This window comes from Sceloporus undulatus, chromosome 2, assembly GCF_019175285.1.
Source record: "Sceloporus undulatus isolate JIND9_A2432 ecotype Alabama chromosome 2, SceUnd_v1.1, whole genome shotgun sequence".
NCBI classification, from domain to species: domain Eukaryota; kingdom Metazoa; phylum Chordata; class Lepidosauria; order Squamata; family Phrynosomatidae; genus Sceloporus; species Sceloporus undulatus.
Genome location: NC_056523.1, coordinates 142,402,258 through 142,418,845, shown reverse-complemented (window position 1 = coordinate 142,418,845; position 16,588 = coordinate 142,402,258). Strand labels below are relative to the sequence as shown.

General features: G+C 39.5%; 1 protein-coding gene across 5 annotated transcripts in view; it reads left to right on the top strand.

Moving 5' to 3' along the window:
* The window catches only part of ANKRD40 (ankyrin repeat domain 40), a 79,670-nt gene that overhangs the window by 13,509 nt on the left and 49,573 nt on the right, over positions 1 to 16,588 (top strand). For 2 of the 5 annotated variants that reach the window (XM_042455136.1, XM_042455137.1), the window contains exons 4-5: positions 1,176 to 1,357; positions 10,844 to 15,767. In XM_042455136.1, coding sequence (XP_042311070.1) covers positions 1,176 to 1,357; positions 10,844 to 10,990 — 329 coding nt within the window. In that variant the 3' untranslated portion in view covers positions 10,991 to 15,767. The other 3 variants (XR_006102517.1, XM_042455139.1, XM_042455138.1) reach the window with 3 other exon arrangements.

Sequence of the window (16,588 nt, the reverse complement as noted above, 5' to 3'; positions counted from 1 at the left end):
AAGTCATTGATAAAGATGTTGAATAGCAAACTGGGCCCAGGACAGAATCCTGTGGGACCCCACTGGTCACTTCTCTCCAGAATGAAAAGGAGCCATTGTTGAGCACCCTTTGCGTTCGGTCGGTCAACCAGTTACAAATCCATGTAACAGTTGCCTTGTCTATCCCACATTTTATAAGCTTGTTAACAAGAATGGCATGGGAAACTTTGTCAAAAGCCTTACTGAAATCAAGATATACTGTATCCACAGCATTCCCTCCATCTACCAAGCTAGTAATTTTATCAAAGAAAGAGATTAGATTTGTCTGGCATGACTTGTTTCTCTGAAACTCATGTTGACTTTTTGTGATTATGGCATTGCCTTCTAGATGTTCACAGACTCTCTTTTTAATGATCTGCCCTAGAATCTTTCCTGGTATCGATGTCAGACTAACTGGATGATAATTGTTTGGATCCTCTTTTTTCCCCTTTTTGAAGATGTCCTCTATGAGAGTATCAGAACAAATGAATTGTAATCCACCAAAACTCATGCTAAGATAAATCAAGTCTTAAAGATGACACAAACTTTTTTCCATCTTTCCTTCCCTAAATTTGATACTGAAACAAACAGGGCTTTTCTCTTTGAAAATGGCATGCTTTGTTGCGTAAATACAGTCGTCCCTCCATTTTTTGTGGTGGATCCGTTCCAACCCCCCCCCCCGCCCCCATGAAAATGAAATTTCACACGTATTCAAGCCTGATTGGCTTGAATGGTCGCACGTTCCTGCGCATGCGCCATTTTAACCCTCCCCACTTGCCGATCCATGAAGGACCGAGACCGCAGATTCAAAGTCTGCGAAAATGGAGGGAGGACTGTACTGCAAACCACATGGTAAACCAGCACAAACTGAACTGTACAGTTAAACAACTGAAGAACATACTATCCATGTTTTCTGACAGTAGATAAGTGTATTATGATTGTATCTTCCAGTAGAATTTCAATTGCTTGCATGTTTTTCCATATCATGAGCTTTATCTGATGATAGAATTGATTTGGAGACCTTCTTGCTACTCACTTGCTGTCACCAAACTGGATTTAGAAAGAGGAAATAATAAGTCCACAGAACAAACCTAAGACTACTTAGTGCCCATATTACTAATGCTCTTTGTATTTTGGATGTCTTTGTTTTTAATTAGAACTGGTGCTCAAAGTCAGAGTTCAAAATCGTACTCTCAAAGAGAATGACTTCATTGAAATTGAACTGGACCGACAAGAACTGACTTACAAAGAACTTCTCAGAGTGAGCTGCTGTGAACTAGGGGTTAATCCAGAACATGTGGAGAAAATAAGGAAGCTTCCAAACACCATATTAAGGAAGGTAAGGATCTTCAGCTAAAATGCGTAGGGTAGCTATGGGAGCAGGGGCAGGGGGATGAGATGAAAGCATTGTGCCCCCCAATGAAATTTTCCATCAAATCCCAAATCTATAACATTTCAGAGGGTAATATGTTGGTAATTGTGAATACCTGGAATGTTTATATTTACTGTGTTCATATGTCCTTATTATTATTTTATTATTATTAACCTTTATTTATAAAGCGCTGTAAGTTTACACAGCGCTGTACATCAATTTTTTAGTCAGACGGTTCCCTGCCCTCAGGCTTACAATCTAAAAGACACGACACAAAAGGAGAAGGGAGTGGTGGTGGGGAATAGGATCAGGTCCAGCAGATCTTTTCCACCTCCGAGGCCTGGACCAAGGCAGATGGACTGGAGGAAGGGCTTGGCTTCTTGATGGATGGTTAGAAGGAGGCTTCCTGGGTCAGAGAGGGGCTCACCTCTGGGAATGCTTCTCTAAACAATATAGTCTTTAACTCAGTTTTGAAACTGGGCAGAGAAGTGATGAGGTGTGCATGTGGGGGAAGAAGGTTCCAGGAGTAAGGGGCAGCAAGCGAGAAGGGACGAATTCGGGAGGGGGCAGTGGTAGTCCTACATTGTGACAGGAGACCCTGACTACCAGAGCGGAGGGTGCGAGTAGGAATGTAAGGAGAAAGAAGGTCAGATAAGTAAGGAGGGGCCAATCCATGGAGGGCTTTGAAAGTCAATAATAAAAGCTTGTACCGGATGCGAAAGGGGAAGGGGAGCCAATGAAGGGAGGATAAAAGAGGAGAAACATGGTCAAAGTGGCGAGCGGATGTGACAATATGGGCAGCTGAATACTGGACAGATATTAAAGGATGGAGGTGTGAAAGAGGAAGCCCTGTTAGAAGGAGGTTACAATAATCTAGTCGCGAAACCACTAGGGCATGGACTAGAGTCTTGGCAGTAGAGATTGAGAGGAATGGACGGATCTTGGCAATGTTGTGGAGAAAGAATCTACAGGTCTTTGCGGTGGCCTGGATCTGGGGAATAAATGACAGAGAAGAGTCAAAAATGAAGCCAAGACTGCGGGCTTGATGAACCGGTTGAATAGAAGTGTCGTCGACAGAAACAGAAAAGGAATAATGAAGGGTGGGTTTAGGTGGAAAGACGAGAAGCTCAGTCTTAGACATGTTGAGCTTCAAGCGCCGAAGCCGCATCCACTGAGAGATGGCAGTCAGACAAGAAGAAACTTGCTGTTCAAGCCCCGTCGAAAGGTCAGGGGTGGAGAGATACAGCTGAGTGTCGTCGGCATACAAATGATAGGAGAAACCAAAAGAACTGATGAGTTTACCTAGAGACAGTGTGTATAGAGAGAACAGAAGGGGACCCAAGACAGAGCCCTGGGGAACTCCAACAGATAGCGGAACAGAGGATGAAGTCTGACCACCCGTGACCACTGCAAAAAGATCTACAGTGGTACCTCGGGATACGAAATACCCAGGTTACGAAATTTTCGGGATACGAAAAAATCCCATAGGAAAACATTGTTCCGGGTTACGAATGTTTTTTCGGGTTACGAAAAAACTTTTGGTGCTTTTTTCGGCTTTTTCGCACGGAATCGCGGCTTTTCCCCATTAGCGCCTATGGCAATTCGGCTTACGAAGGCTTTTCAGGTTACGAACGGTGCCACGGAACGAATTAATTTCGTAACCCGAGGCACCACTGTATCTGACAAGTAAGATTTAAACCAGTCGAGAGCAGAGTCGGCGAACCCAAGGTCAGAAAGTAAATCGACCAGGAGACAGTGATCAACAGTGTCAAAGGCCGCAGACAAATCAAGAAGAATGAGAATAGAGTAGAGGCCGTTTGTCTTGGCCCGCAAGAGATCGTTTGAGATCTTGGTGAGGGCTGTCTCTGTAGAGTGCCATGGGCAGAAGCCAGACTGGAAAGGGTCCAGGATGGAGTTGGCTTCAAGAAACTTAATACAGCGAGAATAAACGACCCGTTCTAGGACCTTAGAAAGAAAAGGAAGAAGAGAAATTGGACGATATGTCCTTGATAGCTGCCCTATTTCCTTGGGTGCCTAAACTGTATTTCAAAATGCTAAGCTGAAGTTTTAGGTTTGTTCAATGCTAGAAATTGTGGAATTGAAGAAAAAAATTCATGGGGGGAAGAATTCTTAATGGGGGACAGTGCCCTCATTCCCACCCATTGCTAGCTGAATGAAACTAATTTTGCTTTTAGTTTCTCAGTTTATTGAGTTATACCAGGTCTATAGTATACATGAGACCCATGAAATTAAAAAAAAAATAGTTGAAGAGAAAAATGTATGACCAACAACTGAGCATTATGGCCTGCTGTTCTTCTGAACTTTCAAAACGTTTTGAAACAGGCAGCAAAAACTACCAGTTTGGGGCTTGGTTATTCAAAATGCAGTTGACAGTACATTAGTTTACATGTACTACAGGTTTATGTTAAGCATTCAAGAGTTGGTGTGTTCTGTTGTTTTCGTTGTGTTATTTTATCTTTAATCTGATACCACTTATATGGAAATCATCCTCTCAAATAATCCTCTCAATGGGCCTTACCTTTGAGAAGATATATGTAGCATTGCACTGCACATAGTAAAATCTGATACTATTAAACCAGAAATATTGTATATGTAGCATAATATTTATAATTTACAATATATCAAGTACAATCAGTGTTGCACTCTTTTAGAAAACAAATGGATGTCTCGGGTATTCCATAGTTAATGAATGACACAAAGGTATTTGTTGTAGAAAACCAAACAGTTAAGAGTAGAAAGGTACTGTAATGCATTTTTTCAGGTCTTATGATTTGCAGTTCCTATTTGATTTTGATGTTTTAATACTTACAATACTGCAAATTCCCACTTTTATTATCAGTAAGACCTTTAATATGCTCAGTTTTTAGAATGAGTGCCAATGGTTTTCTGGGTTTTCTCATAAAAATGGCAAAAAGCCAAACATAAGATAACTAATGATCTCTCTAATTTTACTGCACTGGATTTTCTGTTATTCCTCAGATCTTCTGTTTTATTGCTAGCCAATACACATGGCTTTTCATATTCCAGATTTTTTTAAAAATCAATTCACATGTTAGGATTTGCATGTGCAAATGCAAGGTATGATAAGGGATAAACAGAGCATGCACATTTGGTATACCATATGCCAGTGTTACCCATGCTGCTCCATATAAATTTTGGTATAAATGATAGCCCTTAATGATCCCTAGATGAACTATAATAGCCTATCCACCACTGCCAGCAAGGCATGAGGACATGTTCACACACCCCTGAGGGGCACCCACATCATCATATCTAGGGAGTCGCATAAGAGGATTATCATAGAACCAGGAAGAGCAAATGTTTGCCTTTCTTGAGGCTCTTGCCCCCTCCCAGGGTCTGTTGTCCGAGCAGCTTAAGACCACTAAGACAATCAGACAGGGACATCCAGGTGAAAAGAAAGTAATTAAACACCTTCTCACCATCAAGCCCCTTTGCCAGAAGCAAGATTTTGTCTATAAATATCATCAGATTTGCTTGTTCACTGGGCCGGTCTGGATTTCAGGGGGAAGCTATGTCCCTTTGAATCCTGGCTCCTGGCCAGTCATTCCATGGCTGAGCCTCATGCCATTCTCATCATACTCCATTTGGATTCCTGGAGGGAGTCTACATTCTGGTACGTATCACCCCAGTGATGCCTAAAATCCTATTCCATGCTAACCTATGCTTTTCCTGAGCCTTGTATGTGTGTGTGTATGCTAGTGAATCGTATGTGTTTTTCCCCTTATAAATAAATTGGTTATTAATTCTAGAAGTCTGTCTCAGATCCATTTATTGGGATCCCCTGGTCTACTCCGTATACACAACGGGAGACGATTCTATAAAGGCCGTCGTAGCAGGCCCTCCTCTTGCAATATTTGAGCTAATAACAATAATAATAAAATTCCCCTAAACGGACCCTTGGCTACACCAGTTTACAGTGGATGCTGCATGTTTTGGGTAAAAATGTAATAACTGAGATCTAGTATCAGGAGACATACACGTATCATGTAAATATGTTTTCTCGTGTATTCTTCCTGCGAACACACCTTGTAGGCAATACTGTCCCCCAGTGTAGTGATTTCTGTGTAGTCAGAAAGTATTGGGGGGAGGGAAATAAGTATGGAGACATTCAGTTATTTTCTGTAGCTGGATGAGCTGTGACAGGCATTGACAAGGACCTCCGGGAGTCTTGGGGAAGTCCCTGCAAATGACTTCCTTGCAGCACACCCAACTACAGGAAAATAGTTGAAACTTCTGCTGATCTCCACATTCTCTGACAAAATGGAAATTACTATGTTGGGCTGCTTACAAGGTGGGTGTTTTTGGTGGAGGGTTGGTTATTTATTGACTCGAACAGAATTCTGGCATCTATAGCAAACAAAAAGATGAGTGGTGATGGCTTGACTTAACCGTTGTAATTCACCAGCAAGATGCCAGCCAGTGATTCACCAGATCCTGTAGTTTGGTACAGGAGGTTGCTATTCTTGAGGAACTGACTCATAAGTGGGTGTATGTGGGTAGAGACTGAGGATTTGGTCATCTAAATGTGCATACCTACTCTGTTTATCCCTTATCATACCCTGCATTGTGCAGATGAACATAAAACATCTCCCATCCACTTTTGATGTGATATGTGTGCATTTCTAAATTTAAATAGGGCTACTTGCATGATTTCCTTTCCATGCTTGTAATATTAGTTCTGTGCAACTAGATCAAGGCCAATGACTTCAATAGCATATATGAGAAGATGCATCCAGAGCCTGATGGCATAATGGTTATATGTCTATACTGCAGCCACAAGTGCAGGTTAAATGCCTGTACTGCAACCACAAGGTTGTGAGTTCCATCCCAGGGGCTCCAAGGTCCACTCAGCTTTGCAACCTTCCGTTGGTCGCAAAAATGAGTACCCAGCTTGTTGGGGGCAATTAGCTTACACATTGTAAACTGCTGAGAGAGTGCTTTGTTTACTGATAAACAGTATAAAAATGTGCTTGCTATTGCTTGTAACTGTTACTGCATCTCTGCCCAACAGATTGTTCTTTTACCCCTTTACCTGTCTCAGTAACTACTTCCCTGCTCCTGTCTATCATTACCCACAAGATTAGGTTGGAGCAACCTATAATTTCTAAACTTTATGGATATTATGAGATAATTGGCAGGACAAGAATTTTGACACTCCAGACTTATAAATTATAAAATAAAGCCTTGTTAATGAGCAGTTCAGTCCTCCTAGTCTGCATAGAACAGTTCAAGGTGCAAGCACTTAAATTTTCAGATTTAAATATTCAAGGATTTAGGGAGTTTAGTTTGTCTTTTCCTGAATTCTATCAACATTTTTGAGGTGATTTACCCAATTGCTGGCTGTGTACCTCAGCTCCATGCTCCTGACTAGCTAGTTGTCAGTAGCTATAGCCATGTGAAAGGCTAATCTTCCTCCCCATTGCTACTTCCAAGTGGTCATCCGATGCCCTGAGGTTTTAAAGTCCTGTCCATTCGCTCTCATTCTAGATTTATGTCTGGGGGGTCCCAAATCATCAAAATTTGTCTTTACTTAAGTGTATTAATTCTATCCTCTATTGTATTGGCTGTTCAACCAATTCTGTCTGTCCATAAAATCTAAACATACTCATAATTCATTTTATAATTGATGTTTGTAAAAATGCTGAATAGTCCTGGTCCAGGACAGACCTCTGTGGAAACATCATTTAGCTTCCCAATTTAGAATCATAGAGTTGGAAGAGACCGCATGGGCCATCCAGTCCAACCCCCTGCCATGCAGGAAATCCAAATCAAAGCATCCCCATAAAATTTAAATTATAGCAAACCTCTAATTGTTACTCTGGTTGAAATCCACAGTATGCTGGAACGCTGTGAATATGGCTTTGGCAGTCTGTTCCAGCTCTTCTATTATTATTATTATTATTATTATTATTATTATTATTATTATTATCATCATCATCATCATCGTCATTATCATTATTATTATTAAGCTTTTTTATATAGCGCTGTAAATTTATACAGCGCTGTACATACAATCTTTCTAATTAGATGATTCCCTGCCCTCAGGCTTACAATCTAAAAAGACAGGACACAAAAGGAGAAGGGAATGGTGGTGGGGAGGGGATCAGGTCCAGCAGTTCTTCTCTCCCTCTGAGGCCTGGAACTTTATCAAAATACAAGATGGGATTGAGTTATTTTATCTCTTTAATTCCCTTTACTGAAGCTAATTATCCTGTCAAAGCAGTGAAAACCTAGGCTGATTTTAATTTTTGTTGTTTACAGTTTTTATAAAATAGTTAATCTTGAAAGAACCTGGCCGTGCAAATCTTCAGACTGTATCCAGAAGTGCAGAAGTGGTGGTACCATAGCCCTTCAATCTGAGTTTGTAGTTGTGGCAGTTATCACACCATCAGCTCCTTGAAATCAGTGGAACGCTGCAGTAGCATTTTGCACATAGTAGTGTTTGTGAGTATTTAATGTCTAGGTAAATTCACTTTTTAAAAACTTTTTTTTTAGATATGGCATCAAAAAAATCCCTTAAAAATATCTCCAAAAATTGCAACTTACTGAAAAAAGAGCAAACATTTGTTGTGCAAATCGTTTAGGAGCAAAGCATTCCTACACCATTCATTAATTACTGTTATCCTGTCACCAAATCTCTAAGAAGCTACTTTCCTTCAACTGGTAGAGTTAATTCAATTTAGTACTAAATGATCAGGCTCTTGTTCCACAGTCCCATGCAACACTGTACCTTCTTTTCTTTTAACAACTTCAGAAGTTCTGTCTCATTTTAACAGCCTACTATTGTGGGGTTATTTGTAATGTAAACATATAAATAAAATAAACTAGATTTTATTCACCAGTGGCCATATGCTAATAGAGCCAACATTGCTGATGAAATCAGGATTTTGGAACTCTCTGGAGCAGACTACAAGGGGAAGAAAGGGAAATGAAGATATTGAAAATAGTATAATGTGTCCTTAATTGCTCTAGTCAGTTTAACTGAACTGTAGCAGTGATTGATTGCTCCTTGTGAATACTCTTGCTCTCATCCATTTGCACATCTATAGGGAGAGGAATGCCCCTAAAACTAAATCTAGCCCTCCTGTTCCTCCTCCTGACATCTGATGGGCATTGTTGCTGTTTTCTTGACTGTTTAATGTACATGAATTTCCAGCAATTGCATTTACAGTGTCCATTTGTCCACTAGATACTCCTTAGCAGGATTCAAAACATATTATTAGTTTTAATACTTTTGTAGCATGCAACACATATCTATTTAAGCTTGTACATAATTTATTTTCTTTATGAAATAAAATGCATTCCTCGTTACTAGTGTGAACATCTTGTTCACATTGGAAATCAAGCCATGGCAAGGAGGTAGATGAAACTATATGCTTACTCTCCTTTATACTTGCCAATAATAGTAGGAGGCACACTGTCTCCTATTAATGGAAGTTCAGATTAGATCATGGATGGCAAGTAAGACATGATTTAAATGAGGACTGTCTTCTTGTGTCAAGCAAGGTAACCCTGTGCATATTTACCTGTGTGTAAGCTTCAATGTATAAAGTGGAACGTAGAAATATCAGTAAACATGAGTACTGTATTAGATTGACAATTGATTTTTGCAGACTTGCACAGTAGTATGGGATATGTCATTTTGCTATATTGTTAAGAGTCTTCTACAGCTAGTTATTCAAGAAGATCAACTTCTAATTCCTTTGCTATGACAACTGCCAATTCCCATTGAAAGAGTTTCAAAACACAGGCTGACATAAATTCAAGGATTGAATTGGATTCAGATAAGTAGCAGAATTTAGTTTATGTTAGCTAAATCTAGGAGCTGGTGCTTCTTAGACATCTGCCTCCCCTCTAAATGGCAATGGCAGACTATTCTGTCTCTGAAAAGCATTAGGGGAATTATTGCAGAAGAAAGTAAATCCCTCTTTCTGCAGCTTCTAAAAACAAGGTTGTTGTTGTGGTGTGCCTTCAAGTCATTTCTGACTTATGACCACTCTAATGCAACCCTATCATGGAATTTTGTTGTCAAGATTTGTTCAGAGATGGTTTGCAATTGCTTTCCCCTGAGGCTGAGAGCATGTGACTTGCCAAAGGTCATCCAGTGGGTTTCATGGTCAAGCTGAGAATAGAACTCTGGTTTCCAGAGTCATAGTGCAACACTCAAATCACTGTGCCATGCTGTATCCTCAGGTTTTGTACATATATGTAACAAATAGGATTCCAGACTACATCTTTCAATATCTGCACAACACTTAGAAAATGTAGATGTTTTAAGTGTTTAAGTAATAAATCATCTAAAACTTGTAAAGTGCTGTACAGAAATGGAAAGCAAGACAGACCCTCCCTGAAAGTTTGCAGTTTTATAGATATTACATGTTGAGGAAAGACCGGATTGGAAGAAAAAGTGTTCTTCCCCAAACCCTCTTCTTCAGACAAAACCAAAATATTTTCTCCCAAAGTGCCCGCCCCCCCAACAAAGAAGTGGGCAGGGTGTATTTTTTAAAGGAAAATTGTACTTTGCCCCAGAAGCTCATAGACCCACATTTCTTCATTTTTCAGCCAAGAAAGATTCACTGAAGGGCAGGGGCTCGGGGGACCACACAAAAGGCTTTGACAGGCTGCCTGCAGTTCATGAGTCACACAGTCCCCACCTGTGATCTGCCTGCTGGATTGCAAAGATAACTGGAGTTTATCAGACAAGGGAAATTGGAAGTATATTCCAATGGCAATCTGAACGCAGTCAGGGGGTTTAACGTTATTGCGTGATAGACTACCACGTGCAATTTCAGGCAATGGCAAGCTATTTTCAAGCAATGGGAAGTCAGTTTGAATGCAATTTGAATTCACATAAATTCGCTGAACTATTGAATTCACGTGAATGCGTTCTGGCCCCCCTTTCTTTTCATTTGAAATTAAGAGAAATTCCTCCCGTTTGATAAACTCCTTTATTTGAACATTAAAAAAAATAGTTATGCAAGAGATGTTTGTTGTTATCTGCCTTTGATGTATGGCAACTGCATGAATGAGATACCTCCAAGCCGCTCTGTTTGATCCTGCAGGCTCAGGACCATGATTACCTTGGTTGAATCTTTCCATATAGTATGTGGTTTTCCGCTTTTGCTACTGATCTCCAACTTTCCTGGCATTACTGACTTTTCTCATGGTGTGTCTGGAGTATGACAGAGTCAGTTCAGTCATCTTGGTTTATAAGGAGAGTTCAGGTTTGATCTGTTCATTTGTTTGTCTTTTTGGCCATCCATGGTAACCTTAGCATTCTTTTCCAGCACCACATCTCAAATGAGAGAGTATAACAGAATGAGTGAAAATTGAAAACCTTTGGGTATTTTGCATGCTGCATGTGAGTGTCTAAGCATTATTATTAAAATTTACTCTATTGGTCTCTTTAAGGACAAAGATGTCTCAAGGCTTCAAGACTTCCAAGAATTAGAGCTCATTCTAATGATGAGTGAAAATGACTTCCTGTTCAGAAATGCTGCACCACCGTTGACTGAAAGGCCTTGTTATAATAAGAAAGCATCAACACTGACTTACTAATTGTTCACTCAATAATACCTGTCACTAATATTTAACTATTAAACCTAGGATTTTGTAAGGGCTATAATCTCAAATTCTACTTTACAGCATTAACCTATTGAGCATACTTATTTGGAAGCATGTTCCTCTAGAAACAGCTAAACATGTTTCTAGTTAACTGTGCTTGCATAATGATGTCATATTTGTAGTGTCTGCCATTAATCTTTGAGTGAACTGGCAGTCAAATAACATTCTGGGATAGAATATTAAACAGTGACAGAAGAGTTCCTCTCACCATGCAGCATTGGTTCTTGCAAGGGTATTATTTCTTCCCCAAATGCTGCAGAGTTAGAAGTCTCAGGGAAAGACTTAAAATAAACTGTTCTAATAATTGCTACTGATTAAAGAGAGCAGGAACACTTATATTGAAGGGCAGAACTTGGGATCCATGTAAAGCTTCTAATAGGACACTTAACATGCAGAGACTCCCAAAATGTCTAACTAGAGTTAAATGTGCAACATGTAAGGTGGATAAGCTATTTTTATAGAGAGAAGGGAGAGAATAAAGGTTCTCAGACAATAGGTACACAGGCACAGAGTAGCAAGAGAATTCTGAGTTGCACAAATAGGCCACCCTTTGGGAAGAGCCCCTGTATATGTGCAAGCGGGATCTGTTTTGCCTCATCTACATGTCAGGAGGAGCAGGCAGTGTTTTTAGAGGCAAGGTATGGGTCAAGAGGGAAACCTGGCCTTGCCACTATTAGGACAAGCTTCCAGTAAGCTTCTGGAAAGTCATCCCTCTCAGTGGTATACTGTGGCTTGGGCAGAACTTGAGAGGGAAAGGAAGATTTCTTGGACTACAATCCCCTAGCTTGCATAGCCAGTGGTCACACTGGCTTGGGGATTCTGGGAGTTGCAGTCAAAAATGGAACTTTCTCAAACTCTGGCCACAGAATTGCTGGACAAGACAGCTCCAGCTTTGCCCAGTTCTTTTAGAAGCAAAGCTTGGACTTCTGACAAAAGCACAACATTTTTTATTTGGTTGATTTAAAAAATAATTTACCCAAATTAGCTGTGATTTCTTCAAAATGGTGCTCAAACATTTGAACATATTTACTGTATTAACGCAAACTATAAATATGGTGTTGACCAAAACTCTTAGGATGTGTATGTCTGACTTATGATTACTTGTCAGTAAACAATGTAGACTGGTTGGCAGTATCAGGCAGTGTTTGGGTATTTCTATTTTTTGCTTTTCTGTTTCAACTTATGGGGCTTTCTGAAGGTTGATTAGGATGGATATTGCATGAGACAGCCTGAAGCCACATGTGGACTGAGCACAATTTTCCTTAGCCTCCATTCCAGGGGTGAGAATCATGCAACTGCCTGGATATTGTTGGACTACACCTCCCAGCCTTTCTCACCATTGGCTATCCTGATGGATTTGCAGCCCAACAACATTTGGATGGCTGTGTGCTTCTCCCACCCCTGCCCTAGCTTTTATACCATCTGTCCTCCAGTTTTGAAACTATTACCTATTTAAGTAAAATAATCTAGCATTTTAAATAGCAGATTTACTTTTAATACTAAGATAACTAAGCTAAAATCTTGGAATTTCTATGCATTTTTGACCAACTTGCTTGCATTTCATATAAGCATGCCCAGCTTTTCAAGTTCTATATACATAATCTGCTGTCAGGTACTAGAGTAAACAATCTGGAAAAGCATGGAACATAATAACACTTTTGAATAATAAATAATATATCTAGCTTGCTAATTTTGGTGCCCACTTGTCAGTGCTTCTAACCTGCATTTTTGGGCAAGTATTCATGAGCCCTGTGATCCCAGTTATGAACCAGGGCTTTTTGAATAACAGCTATTTCCTCAGAACTAAGTCAGGTCTGAAGTGACTGCTGTGTCTACAATAATGCATTTGGAAAGCATTCCGATGGAATGCTTCCGGAATGCCAGAACCATTCATTCCTATAAACTTTTTCAGAAAAGGTATGTGACCAGAATAAGGATGTGAAAAATATTTATTAGTATTCCCATCCTCAACAGCAAAAATACATCCACACATGCACCTGTTAGAGGAAAAGGTGAACAACAGTAATAAGATTTGCACTTCAGGGTTCTGGGGAAATACATTTGCACAAAAAATATGTACTCTCTCTGTGTCTATGTGCATTTACATGTGTACGCACACACACATGTGCAGAAAATGTATGGAATTAGTGCATTTTTGCAAATTGTGTAAAATTGTGCAAATTGTATAAATTTACTTCAGATGTACAAATATACTATTTTCTGCATTCATGGACAGAAATTGTATTTTTTATGTTAAATGCAATATTTTTGCATGAGTGAGTATAATCTATGCAAAGTACAGTCTTCTGCACAAAGTACTGCTTTAAAAAACACCCAGAAATGTTTTTTGTGCAAATAAATTTTCCCAAATATCAAGTGCCAGGAAATTGCATTGAAAGCCTCATGTTTTCACGAATAGGGAGAAAATAGCAGAAGTTATACATTTGGATGAAATAAAGATTTAAATGCATAGGTTAGAACAGTAGTTTTTGTTCCGTTTCTGCTAACTGATCTGAATGGCCAGCTGGGTGATTCCATCCATCCTAACAGGTGTTCCTGTTGATAGTGACTGGAACAAATCCAAATTGAGGGCTCCTATGCAGCTACTTATCTAAATTAGCAAGCCCCAGTCTACCCATTGATTTACATCTGCAAGAACTAAAAGGAGTCAGAAATGTCTCCCAGTTGGAGGTGGAGGGATTTTTCCACTATGCTCACCGTTTTTAGTTGTCTCCCTCTTCTCCCTGCTGCTTATGCAATCAGAGAAGGGGGAAGGAATCCTTTAGTTCTGGATTTCCTACATCAAGTTGAGGTGTACATGTCTGTGTTTCTGTTATCTGTGACTATTGCTCCCATGACCACTGCCTCCTCAAGATTGGCTCACTGGCAGAACAGGCTATTGACCAAGAATCTGTAGAATTTATTCATACAACAGTAAGGAGGCCGACCTTGTTAGATCCTGCCCTTTTATTTTAGACTGTATGGGGCAAAGTTAAAAGGAGTGCCAGTCTGTGCACTTGCATTCCAATTCCATCTCACTTTGCTTTCCTACTCAAACAGTATTCTTTCCTCTCTAGGCAGAACTTTTGACAAGTAAATTCAATACTAAATGTCAGTTACTGTCAGTGATTCATTATGATCACTTGCCTCTATTAGGTTAGTGCTTGAAAGATGCATTGTAGAATCACTGTGATTATTTAATCACAGAATGTTAAGATCAGGGTTTAAAATCTGAACAATCCCTTTATGGAAGGGAGCTCAGAATTGATGGCATTATTGTGAACAACCACTCTCTATATACAGGTTTTGATTCAGGCAATATATTAAAAATTAGGGTCTAAATAACATGAGGTTTGCCTGGACTACGTAAGGGGAATTATTAGTATTATTAAAATACTTGTGCAAGTATTTAAATAGATGTATAACTTACAGGCAAAGCACTTACAGTATTTGTCTAAAATGAACTGTTCAACAACTAAACTGTTGAACAAATATATTTTGTTTTAAGTGAATTAACTATTAAAAAAAGTAGTAGCTAATCTTTAAGTGACATGAACAGGAGATCTGATTGATCACAGATGCCAAGACTAAACAGTTGGAGGGTCATTGTTATCTCTGGTAACTAGAAATCAGAGGACACAAATTAATTTGTGACAATCCAAAATACAGCGTATAGCTGAAAAGATGCTCACAACCCATGTTCATGTAGACACTGATTCAAGATAACCTAAGATTGTGTAAGCGAGGTCTTACATGAGAATGTTATATTTAGTCCTCTTGTCACCTGACTTCACTGAGCTAAGATATCCATTTTTCCAGTTCAGGGCCTGATACACTGACATGTCTAATGCCCTATGAGATTTTAATTTTGAATCCTTGTAGGCCTTAAACTTCAGCATAGGGCTTTAAATATGCATAATGTCACAGGAACAATCTATTGTTTCTGTTTTTGCAACGCACTTAAACGTGTACCTTAAATCAGTCTACACCAGTAGTCCCCAAACTTTCATCTTCTGGATGTTTTGGACTTTAGCTTGTAGAATTTCTGACTTTTGGCCAAGCTGACTGGGGCATCTGGGAGCTGATATCCAAAACACCTGGAGGACCAAAGTTTGAGAAACATTGGTCTACACTGTCAACTGTCCTAAATATGATTGAATGGAAAACAGGCTCTTGTGCTATAAGATTTGGCTTAGAAATTCCAGCACCTTTGAGGACACTCTTAAAAGAGGACAGCTGTAATCCAGCACAGATTCAGTGAGCTGAAGTGTGCTCCTTTCTATGCCAAATTGTGATGGTAAAATTTTAGGATTTACATTCAGAAGCAGATATCTGCAGGACTCCAAAATGTGGGGAAACAGATGCAGTCTATTGATTAGCCATAATATTAATGAACAAATTGCAGTTCTGTTGATCATACTGCACAGTTGCTGGCATCTTTCTATGCACTCAAAGAAATATTTTTATATTGTGTAACTTATGCAATTTATAACAGAGGATTTTATTAGCTTTGCTAACCAAATTATTAACTTAATAACAACAACTGTGTGGTTCTTTCTCTCATCAGTGGATATAAAGGATTCACAACTTCCTGAATTACTACATAAACAATGTGAAAATGAAGAATTAACCAAATGGCTAAGATTCTTGTTTCTGATGTGTTGTATCCTTTTTATAATTAATAAAATGCTGTTGCCTTTAAAACTGAAAATTTGTTTTTAACTCTCTGCAGCATATATCATTCAAAAGAATGTTAATTATGCAATGTCTTCATGATGGGAACTGGGCATTAAATTCTGAATTAGTATTTTGGCCTTAAAGATTTTCTAAGATACTACACTTGATCTTAACCAAAAGGCCGAGAAGCGATTTTCCAGGAACTTTTCTATGGTTTTAAATGGCCCAGTAACTTAGGTCCAAAACACCCTGCAGAAATAATCCAGTTTCAGACTGCTTTAACTGCCCTGGCTTAGTGCTGGGGAATCCTGGGAACTGTATTGTGGCACCAGAGCTCTCTGTGAGGCAGCTAAATGTTTCACAAAACTACAGTTCCCAGAATTCCCTAGCATTGAGCCAGGGCAGTTAAAGTGGCCTCAAACTGGATTATTTCTGCAGTGTGTTTTGGACATTACTTGACTCCTATAGCAGGTTTTGTATGGAACAACTTTTCCAGACAGCTGAGAAGCACCTGTTGGTCTAGGACAATGATTCCCAGAAGCTGTAGCTGACTTGGCCAATATGAAGGAATTATGGGAGCTGAAGTCCAAATCATCTGGAGGACCAAAGTTTGGGAATGACTGGTCTAGAATATCAAAGCACATCTTTCTGCTGTTGGAAGCTACACAGCTTCTGTGTAGTTTTCATAGGAACAATAAAAATGACTTGAGATCCGTGGACTTGAAAATCTGCAAAGGGGTGACCACCAGGTTTTTGAACTCAATGGGGCACGCGCCTATGCCCCCCCCCCCACATATACACATCCCATTGAAGCTTAGGGGGCTTGAATATGCACGAGTTTTGGAACTTGCGAGG